General features: G+C 36.2%; 1 protein-coding gene across 2 annotated transcripts in view; it reads right to left on the bottom strand.

Moving 5' to 3' along the window:
* Positions 1–15,309, bottom strand: part of LOC128688480 (sacsin) — a 248,249-nt gene that overhangs the window by 40,207 nt on the left and 192,733 nt on the right. For both annotated transcript variants that reach the window (XM_070082569.1, XM_070082571.1), the window contains exon 4: positions 1,152–1,262. In XM_070082569.1, the coding sequence (XP_069938670.1) occupies positions 1,152–1,262 (111 nt within the window). The remainder of the gene's footprint in view (positions 1–1,151; positions 1,263–15,309) is intronic.

Genomic DNA, 15,309 nt, shown 5'->3' with positions numbered 1-15,309 from the left:
AATCCTAGCGCTTATAAACTAAATAATGTAAATTTCAGCCATGCAGAATGCGAAAAGGACTTGGGGGTTATGGTAAGCAGCAAATTGAAACCAAGACAGCAGTGCCTAAGTGTACATAATAAGGAAAACAGATTTCTGGGATTTATATCAAAGAGTATTAGCATCAGAAGTCTATCGGTCACACTATAGGCCTACACATCATTAGTGAGGCCTCACATAGATTATGCAACTCCGTTCTGGTATGCATATTACATACAGAATGGATATAATTTTGTTAGAAAACATTCAGAAAGAATGACAAAATTAATACATTGCATAAGAAATCTTCCATGTGAAGATTGCCTTGTACGACGACGAATGAGGGAAGACATTATAAAAATCTTGAGGATATTCTTTCAAGAGAGAAACCGGAATAATGAATTCAGATTAGATAAGTTTAGATTTAGAAAGGATATACGAAAGTATTGGTTTGGAAATAGGCTAGTCGATGAGTGGAACAGTCTGCCTGGTAGAGTTACTGAAGTTGAAACCTTGGGTAGCTCCAAATTTAGGTTGGATAAATACATGAATGAGAGGGGCTGGATTTAAGCAGGACTTACACATGATTTAAAAGAGCCATCAAAGCTTTTTGCTTGGGTAGCACTGAAAATGGTTTGAGCAAATATTTTTTGTCAACGGGATGGATTTGACATGAACTTGCCAAGTATGGGACAGTAGCCTGTTGCAATGTTCCTCCATTCTTATATTCTTAGCATTGTTTAGTTGTTTATTTTGCTGGTGTAGTCTATTAGTATCATTGTGTGGTCTACTGGTACCATTGTTTAGTTTGCTGGTGTAGTCTACTGGTATCATTGTGTAGTCTACTGGTACCACTGTTTAGTTTGCAGGTGTAGTCTACTGGTATCATTGTGTAGTCTACTTGCATTATTGTGTAGTGCAATGGCAACACTGTGTAGTCTACTGGCATTATTGTGTAGTGCAATGGCAACATTGTGTAGTCTACTGGTATCATTGTATAGCCTTCTGGTTTAATCTACTAGCATCACTGTGTAGTGTGTTGACATCAATTTGTGTCACTGGGAGCACTTTATTAACCTTGTTAGATACCATAAAGACTCATAAAAATGTATAGGCAGTATTGTTTTGCTTACCTTAAGGAACCTCTGAATATCTTTATGAGTCTTGGGACATTTCACATTTCGTTCATCATGCAACACCTCAACAACTGTGGCTCCAGCATCTTCCGCATTTTGCACCAGTTCCTGTAAAGAATATTTTAGTAATTTTTTTTATTGTAAATTTTGTTTAAATGCTATACTGAAGGCCACTAATGCTGTCGCCCTTAGCTTTACTGCAGAATATGTTCGCTATCGTAATTACTTCCTTCAGGGACTAAAGGTATTTTTTTTTATCTCATATCACTTTGACTTGAATCTGTTTTCTATAAATAGATTTAAATACAAAAAATATTGACTTTTTTTCTCTCAAGTTTTGGACAAATTTAAAAAATGCAACATTTACTATCAAGAAAAGGAGAACAATGTATTCTCATTTTAACACAAATAATCCCCACCTGGGAGAGAGATGCTTAGACAACGTTTTGTTCCGAGTTGGACCATTTGCAAAGTCACACTAACACAAAAGAGTGAGGGAGCCAGTGTACATATATTTGAGAACATGGACAGGATGAAGAGATGAAGAAAAAGAAGTAGTGGTAGTGGTAAGGCTGATTGTGAAAGTAGTAGTAAAAGTAGAAGAAATAGTGGTATTAGAAAGGAGAGTAGTTTAGAGGCACAAGAGAGAAAGGGAAGTGAAGGGTGAAGGGAGGCAATGTGTGGTTTACCTATGACCAGTAAACATAATATTCCTCTCAGACCAGTCACTTCAGGTATTGGAAGTGCACCTCACAAACCAACAGGGGTTCTTGTCAAACATCTTTCCTGCCTTCTGGGGACCATCAGCTCATCTAAAGTATTCAGACGACCTTCTCAACAGCATCAGAGACCTCTCCATCCGAAACAAGAAACTAAGTACTCTAGACGTAACTTCTCTCTTTACTAAAGTACCCACCACACAAGAAACTGATCCACGATGTAAAGTCAATCAGGACCTAAATGTTCCTCTACTTCCCAGAGATTTCGTTGACTTGATTGAACTCTGCATTAAATTCAACCGCTTTTCTTTCAGCAACAGACACTATAAACAAACTTTAAGTATGGGAATTGGGTCCCCCATCAGCGCCATCTTAGCTGACTTGTATATGGAACATCTGGATGCTGAACGTTTCACCAAACATCATCCCCACCAGCGTCACTTGGTTACATTATGTGGACGACGTCCTCATAATAACTCCCAAACGTTTTGATGTGCGGAATCTTCAGGCAAGGCTCAACACAGTTGAACTGGCTTTTCAGTGACAACCTACCTTATGTAGACATCGTCTTCACAAAGTCGATAACAGCCTAAGATTTCAAGTTTACCGGAAACCTGCAAACAAAAATGATTTCATTCACTTCCATTCCAGTCAAGATACGCAAACCAAAAGAGGCATCATCATCGGGTTTTTCGTAAGAGCATACCAAATTTGTAGTCTAGAGTTTCTTGACGAGGAGTGTACATATATACACCAAACTTTCACTGATCAACATTTTCCTTCCCTTTTCAACAGAGACTGGAAGAAATAAGCCCTACAGGTCATTAATTCTCCATGCACCAACAGCGTTCTTAACAGAGTTATAATCCTTCCCACAGCCAGGTTACACTGAACTTTTCTAAAGTATGTACTCGCACAAGCTAACACTAGTGTGGAAAATATATAGTATATTTTCCGAAAATAGTGTATTTGTATGTAAATTAATAAAATATATTGTATTTAATAAAAATTATATAAAAAAAATGGGAAGCTCGGCGCCTGCGTAGACGAGCAGAGAAGAGTCGCCATGTTTTTTGAATGAACCAAGAAAACGTTATTGAAAATAAGAAGAATTTTTGTCGCTCTAGAGGTTGTATTGGGCTGACACCTCTCAAACAGGAGCCGAAATTGTTGGAATTGCAGTCCTGCATAACGAGAGAATCAGGCGACTGGACAGGACTCCGTAATTAGATGAAAATAGGATATTACCCCCAGCTAAGTCATGTTTATATTTATGTTTATAGTTCTGGCCAGTATTATCATAAATGTAGACAGGTTTTTTTTTTGAGTATGATACACAGTAATCTCCAGACAAATTGGTGAGTTTTATGATTATAAATTCTCCTTCCATTATATATATGTGTATATGTAATCATTTATTAATTTTAATATACATTCCACAAAAATTATAATAATTTTACCAGAATTCCTGGTGTGTATGTATTTCATTTGCAATTAATATAGGTCTAGAGCAACTTGTGGAGAGATAGATGGTAGGTATCGAAGGGGGACATTTTTGCGACCTAGGTGTCCTAAAAATTCCTACTTGTCTCTGTAACTTTGATAAATAATAATTATCTTTGTTACCATTTACTTGTATGTATGTAATGAGATTCATCCAGGTAAATGTAATTTTCCACAAATTTAGTTGCCCATTGGTCCTTGTTCGAACCAGAGGTAATTAGTGAAGTCATTAATTAGTGAATTAATTACTTAATAATTATATGTGAAATGACAGAAGGAGGTGGATGTTAGGTCCACAAATTTACTTAATGTGTAGGGGATTATAATTATTACAATATTAATTTTGCTAAGCCAAGCCTGGATAGGATTATATTAATGTGTATAATATTAATTTTGCTATGCCAAATTCTGGCCAAGATTTATATCAGTGTATGTGTAATTGCTAAGCTCAAGTGTATCTAAGATTTATATTAATGCATTTAAAATTTATATTATAATTTTCTTACATGTAATTGCTAAGCTCAAGTGTAGCTAGGATTTATTTAAAGGTAAGTTGTAATATTTACCTTTATGAAGTGCATAATTTAGTACATAATCAGTGTTATTAATTAAGTTGAATTTAATACATTGCATCATGGCTGAAAATGAGGAAATTAATGTAAAAGACAAACATATGGAATATAGAGCAAAAAAAGCATCACTGCAAGCTAGAAAAGGGCATGTAACAAAAGCATACAATAAGTGTTTGGAATTAATGAATCAAGAAACTTGTATTTAGATGCTTTAGGGAATAGATATGTTTCATACAAATTATATTACAACAAATATGAAGGAGATTTGTTAGTAAACTGTGTAGATGAGACTGAAGTAGATCTTATGATTAATCAGTATTATGAATTAGAGGAAAAGATTCTTTCTTGTAAAAGTCAGGCCTTGAATTAATTAAAATGTGTAAACCAGGCAGTTAATCAGTCTGCTCCAACAAATAAGATGTCTTTGCCAAAACTCCCAGAATTATGTTTGTCTGTATTTAGTCCTGGAGAAAATTGGGAGGAGTTTTGGTCAATTTTTAAAGCAGCTGTGCATGATAGGAGTGACCTAGCCTGTGTAACTAAATTATTTTACCTCAAAGGACAGGTAAGAGGAGATGCTCACATACTCATACAAGCCTTTCCCAATGTATATGATTCTTACAAGGAAGCAGTTGACTTGTTGAAGGTCACTTATGGTAATATAGAACAAAGTAGGTTGGATCTAGTGAATATCATTGTTAATTTAAAATCTCCAGATAACACTTACAAAGGTTTACAGCAGTTTAGAGTTAAACTGGAGAGCACTCTCAAAACTTTAAGTAATAAATATAATCTGAAGGAATCAGACTGGTTATTGAGTGTCATTGTACAGAATAAATTGAGCTGTAAAACACTTAAATGGCTCTCGAACAAGTATCACAAAGGTTATTTTGGTCTGGAGGAAATAAGACTAGGTCTATAAGAATTAATTGTTCAGTTGTAGACCAGCCAACCAACTCATTTTAAAGATGAAACACATATTAACTCTGAGGTATCTGTCAAGTTTCACAAAGGGAAAAATTATCCTAGTGTTAATAATCAAAATTCATTTCCTAAAAAGAGCTGCATATTTGCATATCAAGTAGCAGGAATCAGAAATAATGATTCTCCACAAGGTAAAAAGAATAAGTACCCTCCTAAGAGTAGCCCAGTTAATAAGGAACCAGTCAAAGAAAAGAGAGATTGTCTCTTCTGCAAGGGTACTCATTTTTCTAAGAATTGCAATGCATACAATTCATGGAATGATAAAGTTGAAAGATTGGAGGAACTTGGCAGATGTATCAGATGTCTAGGTAATCACAATGTAAAGGATTGTCATGCCAAATTAAACAACTGTTATCAATGTCACAAAGGAAGGCACCATATAGTCATGTGTAAGGGTCTATAAGATAATGTTGACAATCCAGACACAACATTGGCTAATGTAAAAATTGCTGCTAATGTTAATAATGATGATTTTGCTGAAGTAGCCTTACCTGTGTTACAGGTAAAAATGATGATATCAAGCATAAATCAAAAAATGTAACTGCATTATTAGACCAGGGATCACAGCGTACTTTCATAAAACGTAAATGTCATTATGGTATGAAAGTACAGATGGGAGATCTTACAACTCTAAAATTATCTGGTTTTCTCTCGGATAAAAAGGCTCAATTGTATGACAGTTTATGTAACTGTCAGGTTGGGCAATGAGAAAAAACCTGTTAATGCAGTAATTGTAGATAGACTTCCAGGGAAAATATCTACAGTAGGGCTTAGTAAAGCTACAGAAAGAATTTCACATAATGTAAATTTAGCACCTTCTGGTGTAAATGATGATTCTGTAGGCCCAATAAATATTTTGATAGGTAGTGACTATTATGCCTCCTTTGTAAAGGGTATTGTAAAGAAATGTGGTGTCACCCTTTTAAAGACTGCAGGAGGCCATGTAATGTATGGTAGGATTCCTCGTAATAATAATGCATGACTAGAGGAAACTATAAATACCATAACTGTGTGTCTTACTCATGAAATCGTGCCCCAGTATAATTCTTCCATAGAGGATGGTGTTGAGCCAGTGCATAAATTGTGGAAATTAGACAGCATTAGAATAAATGTAAACGAAGAAAGTTCAGACGATTCTTTTACTCAGGAACAATACCTGAGAAATGTAAAATTTGAATCTGGACAATACTGGGTACGAATTCCGTGGACACTGAACCATCCAGAATTGCCCACTAATTACAGAATGGCATATGGACAATTAAAGGCTCAGCTCTGCGAACTGAGTAAGACACCAGAATTGTTGACTGCCTATAATGATATAATTACTGAACAATTAATTAATAAGTTTATAGAAGAGGTACCTCCTGAGCAAGCCACATCAGGGAGTGAAGAAGGATTCTAAGACCACTCCTCTGAGGATTGTGTTTAATTGTAGTGCCAGGAGTAACAAAAATGTACCTAGTTTAAATGACTGTTTGATGACAGGTCTGTTGTTGACGGAAAAATTAGGAGATCTCTTATTAAATTTCAGGATGAAGAATTATGCCTTTACGGCTGATGTAAGTAAAGCTCTCCTAAGAGTGGGTTTACAAGATGCTGACCGGGATTGTACCCGCTTCTTATGGCCCGAGTATCCTAGTGACCCACTTAGCCCTCTAAAAACCTTTTGCTTCAGGAGCGTATTATTTGGTGCTATATCCAGTCTGTTCCTACTTCAAGCGATGATAAATGCACACCTTAAACGTATAGGAAGTTCATTGAGTAAAGTAATGAGCAAACAATTTATGTGGACAATTTCCTGGGTGTGACGTCAACTGAAGAGGAAATGTTAATGACTTATGGAGAGGCTAAGAAAATAATGCAAAGTGCAAATATGCCTCTGAGGGAATGGAATAGTAATTTGTCCAAATTAAAGGACAAAATAAGTAAATATTATCCTGGAGATGAAGTGTCAAAATGCAGTAATGTATTGGGATTAACTTGGGATACTGAGAGAGATTTGTTAATGTTAAAACCTAATAATTGCAGTATGCCCAGTAAATTAACTAAGAGAGTTTTGCTTGTTGAAGTTTCCAAATGTTTTGATCCACTAGGTTTAGTGTCTGCCGTTACTATAAGAGGGATATTATTAATACAAGAAGCATGGAAGCTTAAATGTGCTTGAGATGAAACTCTACCTCAGGAATTCATTAACAGGTGGGATGAATTAATTGGTGATTATGAAAAAATTCCAATGTTGGAGTCCCCACGCCAGGTGGCCAATCCAGATGGGAAAAATATACTCCACATCTTTTGTGATGCTTCAAAATTGGCATATGGAGCAGTTGCTTACCTTCAATGTAATAGTGTTATTTCTCTTGTTATGTCTAAGGCTAAAGTGTCTCAAATTAAATCACGTACCTTACTTCAGTTGGAATTAACAGCCATTTATGTAGGTGTCAAATTCGCTAATTATATAAGAAATAAGTTGCAGGAGATAAATATTAGCGACACCGTAATTTGGTCTGATAATGAGGTATCCTTGCAATGGATTCGTAATGGAAACAGTAAAATTGTGTACGTACAAAACAGAGTCACTGAAATTAATCAGATGCAAGAGAAGCATAATAGTTTGGGTCAGCATATGTTAACATTTAGTCATATACCTCGTGAGGAGATTCCAGCTGATATCTTGTCTCGAGGTTTACCTTATGCTAAATTTGTAAATGCTCTATCATGGTTTAAAGGACCGAGCTGGTTAGTAAATAAAACTAATTGGCCTGTACAAAAGGCGTAAATTGCTCCTGTTGAAATTACTGTGACCACCACTCCAATAGTTTGTCCTTCCTTAGCCATTGATATAGATAGGTATTCTTCTTTACCCAAACTAATGAATGTAACTGAGTTGGTGTTTAAATTTCTAAACAAGATGAATATCTCATATAAGTTTTCACATCCTCTTGAATATTGGGTAAAGAGGACACAGGAAGAAATCTATGGAAATGAGATTAAATTGATGATGGAAAGTAAAATTGTGAAAGGTTCCAAAATAGAGAAATTGGGGCTGTATTTAGAGAACAATGTAATTAGGTGTAGAGGTAGGTTACAAAATGCTGAATTGGGTGATTATGCTAAACGCCCTATCTTACTGCCCAAAACTCATCATCTAACAAATTTAATTGTTTTAAATGCCCATAAAAATGTAGTGCATGGTGGGGTACAAGATACCTTAAATTGTATTAGGGAAACTTTCTGGATTAAACAAGGATGGAAAAGTGTAAAAAGGGTGATTAAATCTTGTGTAATATGTCGCCGTGTGGATGCCAGATCATATATGTACCCAGGTCCTCCACCATTGCCAAAGGAGCGTGTACAATTAGTGAAACTATTTGATGTAACAGGTGTAGAGTATAGTGGTCCAACCATTTTAACCGGTACTTCAGATGATGTTCCACTGAAAGTGTATGTATGCTTGTTCAGTTGTACTGCTACTAGGGCAGTTCATTTAGAAGTGGCTCAGGACTTGTCTGCAGAGCAGTTTATACAGCTGTTTCGAAAATTTGCAGCTAGGAGATCCTGTCCGAGATTGATGATTTTGGATATTGCCACAAATTTTGTAGCAGGTGCTCAACACTTGATAGAATTAAATAATAGTAACGAGGCTCAATCTCTGTTAACCCAGCGAGGGTGTACCTGGAAATGTATTACTCCTAGAGCCCCTTGGCAGGGGGGGCTGTACAAAAGGCTTATAGGCACAGTGAAGAGGTGTCTCCGTAAAGTACTACACTGGAAGAGAATTAATTTGGAAGAATTCCATGCAGTGTTAGTGGAGGCGGAGAACTGTATAAATAATAGGCCTCTCTCGTACATGAGTGATACACCTGATGCAGATGTATTAACACCTTCTCACCTAATATGTGGAAGGAAATTGGAAGCTGCTCCTGTCGATAGAAATAATCCTGAAGAAAGTGATGAAGATTACAATGATGCGGCAGTGTTGTGTGATAAATTTAAAATGTTAGATGAAGTAATTGATCACTGGTCTAATGTGTGGCGTAAGGAATATCTTCTTACACTATGTGAACACTTTTATGGTGCAACAGAGGCAGTAAATCGACAGAACATTCAACCAGGTGACATTGTGTTAATTGATACTGAACAACATCGAACACTGTGGCCTCTGGGCAAAGTATTGACATTGTACCCAGATGCACATGGTGTTGTCCAGAATGTCAAAGTGTTGTGTCGTGGCCAGGAAAGTTTACGCAAAATTAATAAATTGATTCCCTTGGAATTAAATGGCATTCAATCAAATGTAAATGAAAATCTAAGGGAAAGTGACATGAGTGATACGGAAGGTAATGCTGACCAAGTGATGTAGGAAGATGAAATCGTAGTAAGACCTACTAGGAGAACAGCCACTCAAGCCAGAACCGGCTGGAATCGTCTCCTAAAGGAAGGAGTAATTTAGGCATTTAGCAACGAACTCCGCCCGGCCGCAGTGTGAAAAATATATAGTATATTTTCCGAAAATAGTGTATTTGTATGTAAATTAATAAAATATATTGTATTTAATAAAAATTATAAAAAAAAAATGGGAAGCTCGGCGCCTGCGCGGACGAGCAGAGAAGAGTCACCATGTTTTTTGAATGAACCAAGAAAACGTTAGTGGAAATAAGAAGAATTTTTGTCGCTCTAGAGGTTATATTGGGATTACACCTCTCAAACAGGAGCCGAAATTGTTGGAATTGCAGTCCTACATAACGAGAGAATCAGGCGACTGGACAGGACTCCGTAATTAGATAAAAACAGGATATTACCCCCAGCTAAGTCATGTCTATAATTATGTTTATAGTTCTGGCCGGTATTATTATCATAAATGTAGACAGGGGGGTTTTGAGTATGATACACAGTAATCTCCAGACAAATTGGTGAGTGTTATGATTATAAATTCTCCTTCTGTTATATAAATGTGTATATGTAATCATTTATTAATTTTAATATAGAGTCCACGAAAATTATAATAATTTTACCAGAATCCCTGGTGTGTATGTACATTTCATTTGCAATTAATATAGGTCTAGAGCAACTTGTGGAGAGACTGATGGTAGGTATCGAAGGGGAACATTTTTGCGACCTAGGTGTCCTAAAAATTCATAATTGTCTCTGTAACTTTGATAAATAATAATTATCTTTGTTACCATTTACTTGTATGTATGTAATGAGATTCATCCAGGTAAATGTAATTTTCCACAACTAGAGTCATTATCACTACCAGCACTTCCATACCCTGTGGAATCTCCAATAAAATATACACGTAGGCAAAATAGCAAGAAACCTTGAAACACGTCTCAATGAACACATTACTGCATGTAGGAACGATAACTTGAACAATGCCTGCGTACAACAGCGGAATTTTACCAGTCACCTCATGAAATTCAATGACATCCAACTAGTGATTAAAGATCCTAATTTCCATATACTTAAATACCTTGAATCATCATTAATCGCTATTTCTAACAAAATTAAGCAAAATAAAGGTAGCTTCATCATCTCTGAAATATGAAGAATCCTCCTCAAAACAATAAACCCATAGTTGCTCTTGCTGACTGTTACGGTATAATTTGTATGTATATATATATATATATATATATATATATATATATATGTCGTGCCGAATATGTAAAACTGGTCAATTAGCAAGAACTCCTTTAAAATTAAGTCCTTTCTAAAATTTTCTCTTATACGTTTAACGATACATTTTTTTCATTAATGTTAATGTAAAAAATTATGATTTTGCACCAGAAGAATCTTAGAAAACTTACCTAATCTTATTATAACAAGAATAATTTATTTTAGCCTAACCCACCTAAATATATTTTAGATTTGTTTACAATAATTTAATACTAAACAAACACAGTGAAATATATTTTTTTTCGTTAGGTTCAGACTGATTTTGGCGAAGTTATTGCATATACAAATTTTCGCTTGTCCTATATGGCAAGATGAGCGTTGCCATTTAAGCCAAGATCGCAAGTTCTGCCTATTCGGCACGACATGTATATTTATATATATATATATATATATATATATATATATATATATATATATATATATATATATATATATATATATATATATTTATAAAACGATGCTCCACAGTTCCTGGATTGTACTGAAACCGGGTGCGTATTATTCTTGGCCAGGCAGCGGCCAGGAGACAGGAGTAGATGAGGTGTTTGTGAGTTAATACAAGAGGAGTGGCGGCTGGGACAAGTCGTCATGGTGGGGAATGATTTTGGGGAATTTAGGCCATGGGTTATTTTATTCGCTCTGGTGCTCTTATGTTTATCTGTAAGGCCCTACTTTGTGCAAGGGCCTCTGTTTTGGAGAATATTTAAATGTTTTCTGCCTGCTTAGTAGCAGGCAGAAAGGAGGGGGGTGTTATAAAACCTCCCTGTTTATATATTTTCTTTACTCACTATCAGTAGTGTGCTAGTGAGCTAATGTGAACTGGAGTCTAGTTTTTTTTTTTTTTTTAGTAAAGTGTATGTTTTATATACTTTATGATTAATATACATATTTTTGTATTGGTAAGTTTTTGTGTCCTTCCTTATAATAACAATTATTATTCCACATGTAAAATATTGGTACAAGCTGTCTCTAGAGTGCTTGTTTATCGTAATTTAAATACCCCTAGACTTGTCAGGTCATTTATCCTTTAGGTGCCAGCACATTTTATTAAAGTTATGATTAAAAAGTCGTAACATTGAAGCTACACATAAGAACATAAAAGGGAAGGAACACTGCAACACGCCTTCTCAAGTCCAACCAACTAAGACAAATTTTTGCCCAACCCATTTTAATGCTACTCAAGCAATAAGCTCTAATATCCTTTTTAACTCAAGTGCATGTCGACTATTACTACCAATTGTAATACTACTACTACCACAATCAGTATTACAACTATTATTAATTCTACAATGATTATACTTGCTTTACACCTCAATATATGCCTATATATACCCTCTGTGTCAATGTATTGTTTTTAACGGCTTGACAAAGGTCCTGAAGAGCAAAACGATGCCACAGTAAAATGTCACATTAGTTGCACTTGTGTTTTTTTTACCTAACATATTGTCGGTAATTCTACCATCATTAATACAAGTACCAAACTGTAGCAATTCTTTAACCATTCATTTACTTGCTGAAGCAAATTGTGCTGACTGCCAGATCAAGCAATATGATTACCGTCCACTATTCCACACATAAAACTTTTAACTGTGCCCAATCTACTAGTACATAGGTGATGGCAATGTGTCCGATACACTAACACAATTTTCCGTACTTTCAAGTATGCCACGTGCTAATATTTTGGTGCTCAGTTCAACTCTTTGGCTGTTATACAATCTCATCACGCCTTTTAAAAAAAATTAAGGCCAGGCAGGTCAACACAGAGTATCATGGTTAACTACACAGGTGATGACTGTGTCCAGCCTACTAGTACACCTAACTAGCATCAATAAATAATGAAATCAGGGCCTAGTGTACCACAACCAGCATCCCTGCCAGTAAACATTGTTTGAAACTTGCAAGAAGATGACGTATGGATTCAAAATTTATTATAATTTCTTGATACTAAAAGGTATACCTGGAGAATACTTGGAGAGGGTTTCCTGGATCAGCGCCCCTGAGGCCCGGTCTGAGACCAGGCCTCGTGGTGGATCAGCCCAGCTGGTCAGGTACTGACTTTAGGTGCCTGTCCAGTGCCTTCATGAAGACAGGTAGGGGTCTCTTGGTAATCCCCCTTATGTATGCTGGGAGGCAGTTGAACAGTCTTGGGCCCATGACACTTAATGTGTTGTCTCTCAGTGTACTCGTGGCTCCCCTGATTTTCACTGAGGGAATGTTGCGTTGCTTGCCAAGTCTTTTGCTTTCATAAGTAGTGATTTTCGTATGCAAGATGATACTAATCCCTCTAGAATTTTCAAAGTGTATATTATGATATATCTTTCTCGTTTGCATTCCAGGGAATGCAGATCAAGGGACTTCAACAGTTCCCAGAAATTTAAGTGCCTTATCGTAATTATGTGTGCCGTGAACGTTCTTTGTACACTCTCCAGGTCAGCAATTTCGCCTGCCTTGATGGAGGCAGTTAGTGTACAGCAGTATTCCAGCCTAGGGAGAACAAGTGATTTGAAGAGAATCATCATTGGCTTGGCATCCCTAGTTCTGAAGGTTCTCATTATCCATCCAATCATTTTTCTAGCAGATGCGGTAGATACATTGCCGTGGTCTTTGAATGTGAGATCCTCTGTCATTATCAGTATCCAAAACGGTTGGGATCCTCTCCAAGATACGATACTACGTGCCGCAAACTGCCCTTCTCAAACTATACCATTCACTTATATATCCATACCTCACCTATGCTATCTGTGCTTGGGGTTCAACTGCAGCAACACACCTAAAGCCAATAATAACCCAACAAAAAGCAGCAGTAAGAATAATCACTAAATCCCATCCCTGGCAACACACCCTCCCAATCTTCATAGATCTAAACTTACTCCCTGTTCAGTACATACACACTTACTACTGTGCAATCTACATCTACAGGACCTTAAATTCCAATATTAACCTTGACCTAAAACGCTTTCTTGATAGTTGTGACAGAACCCACAGGCACAACACAAGACACAAACATCTCTATGACATTCCCCGTGTCCGACTAAACCTTTACAAAAATTCAACGTATGTCAAAGGCCCTAAAATCTGGAACACCCTACCTGAAAATTTTAAAACTGCAGACACATTCATCACCTTCCAAACTACCATCAGAAAACATCTTATCTCCCTGATACACCCTGTCAACTAATTATACGAATACCATCTGGTGGTTCACACTTACACTCTCTCACCCATTTGACCATAAACAGAAATCTCAATCTCAATCTCAAAATAATGAATCTTAACTAGTCATAAGTTGGCCTGTGATACTCCAATACTGAAACTATGTATAGTGCCAAAACAAAAGCATTCACATTGCTAAACTCACAAACTAGTATTTAGTCACTTAGCCATAATACCAACTTACCTCATAATTTGTAATATTTTAAAGTTAAGAATTAATCTAAGTCTGCCCGAAATGCCTAGCCATGCTAGGTGTTCTAGTGGTACACTCTGTAATTAGTATTTTACTACATGTAAACCACACAATAACCAAATTCTGTAAACTCAGCATTGTAATCCTTATAGAGAATAAACTTTGAATTTGAATTTGAATTTGAATCACTCCCAGGTCCTTCACATTAACTTTTTAGTCTATTGTATGGTTAGAATTTGCTGTATACTGTGATACAGTTTTAATTTCCTCAAGTTTTACATATCTGAGTAGTTGAGATTTCTCTTCATTCATCTTCATATTGCTTTGAGTGACCCATTTGAAGAGTTGGTTGATGTCCACTTGAAGTCTTGCGGTGTCTTCAATGTCATAGTATTTCGGTATCATCCACAGTTCGGTGTCATGGCAATTCGGGTGTCATCCACATATGAAGACACAGAGCTATGGCTTACAGTTCTGTCTATGTCAGATATGAGGATGAGGAAGAGGATGGGATCCAGCCACAAAACACACTACAGACTGAACCAAGGAAGATTCGATTAAGTCAAGGATTTTGACGGATTTCCATGTTTTGATGAGTAATACACCAGCAATTGTAATAGAATATTTTCTTGAAAATATGTTTTACAGTGGTCTTGAAGGTGAAAAGGTGTTATTGAATTACATAAATTATGCTGTTCATATAACCCAGTATATTGCCACGATCCTAAATATGTACAGGAGGGCCCCACTTTACAATGCTTTACCTTACGACATTTTGCTGATGAATCGGTTTTCAGTTGTACCTATTCTTCATTTATTCAAACTTCCTACAAGTTCAAAACTATTTTAAGGTGAGTAATAAGTGTGTTGTATATGCTCACACAATCAGGCATTGATATGCATCTGAAAGTGTAAAATGTACAGCGATTGTCGCTTACAGCAGTAGCCCAGAACCTAACCTGCTGTATAAGTGGGGTCTTCCTGCATCAGAAATATTAACGATAGATAACCAGATATAGTCAAAGAGTGACACTTATTTCTACGTACATAATGTTAGAAAAATTAATCATTAAAACATGTAAAAAACAGTTATTTCACCATTTTACAGCACAGTATACAGTAGGGCCTTACTTTACGGTATTCCGCTTTCTGGCATTCCACAATTAGGTGGTTTTCAATTATATCTATTGTTCTTTACGTTCAGCATTTGTTTTACGTCCTTGGCATTTTTTTTTTGCCTGACTCACTTAACAGCTGAGTTGGAGAAAAGTGTCCATCAACATTTTGTTATGAGTGAT

Source organism: Cherax quadricarinatus, chromosome 1 (assembly GCF_038502225.1).
Source record: "Cherax quadricarinatus isolate ZL_2023a chromosome 1, ASM3850222v1, whole genome shotgun sequence".
In the NCBI taxonomy this organism is placed as follows: Eukaryota; Metazoa; Arthropoda; class Malacostraca; order Decapoda; family Parastacidae; genus Cherax; species Cherax quadricarinatus.
The sequence above is the reverse complement of the archived record's forward strand: the minus strand, read 5'-3'. Positions and strand labels throughout refer to the sequence as shown.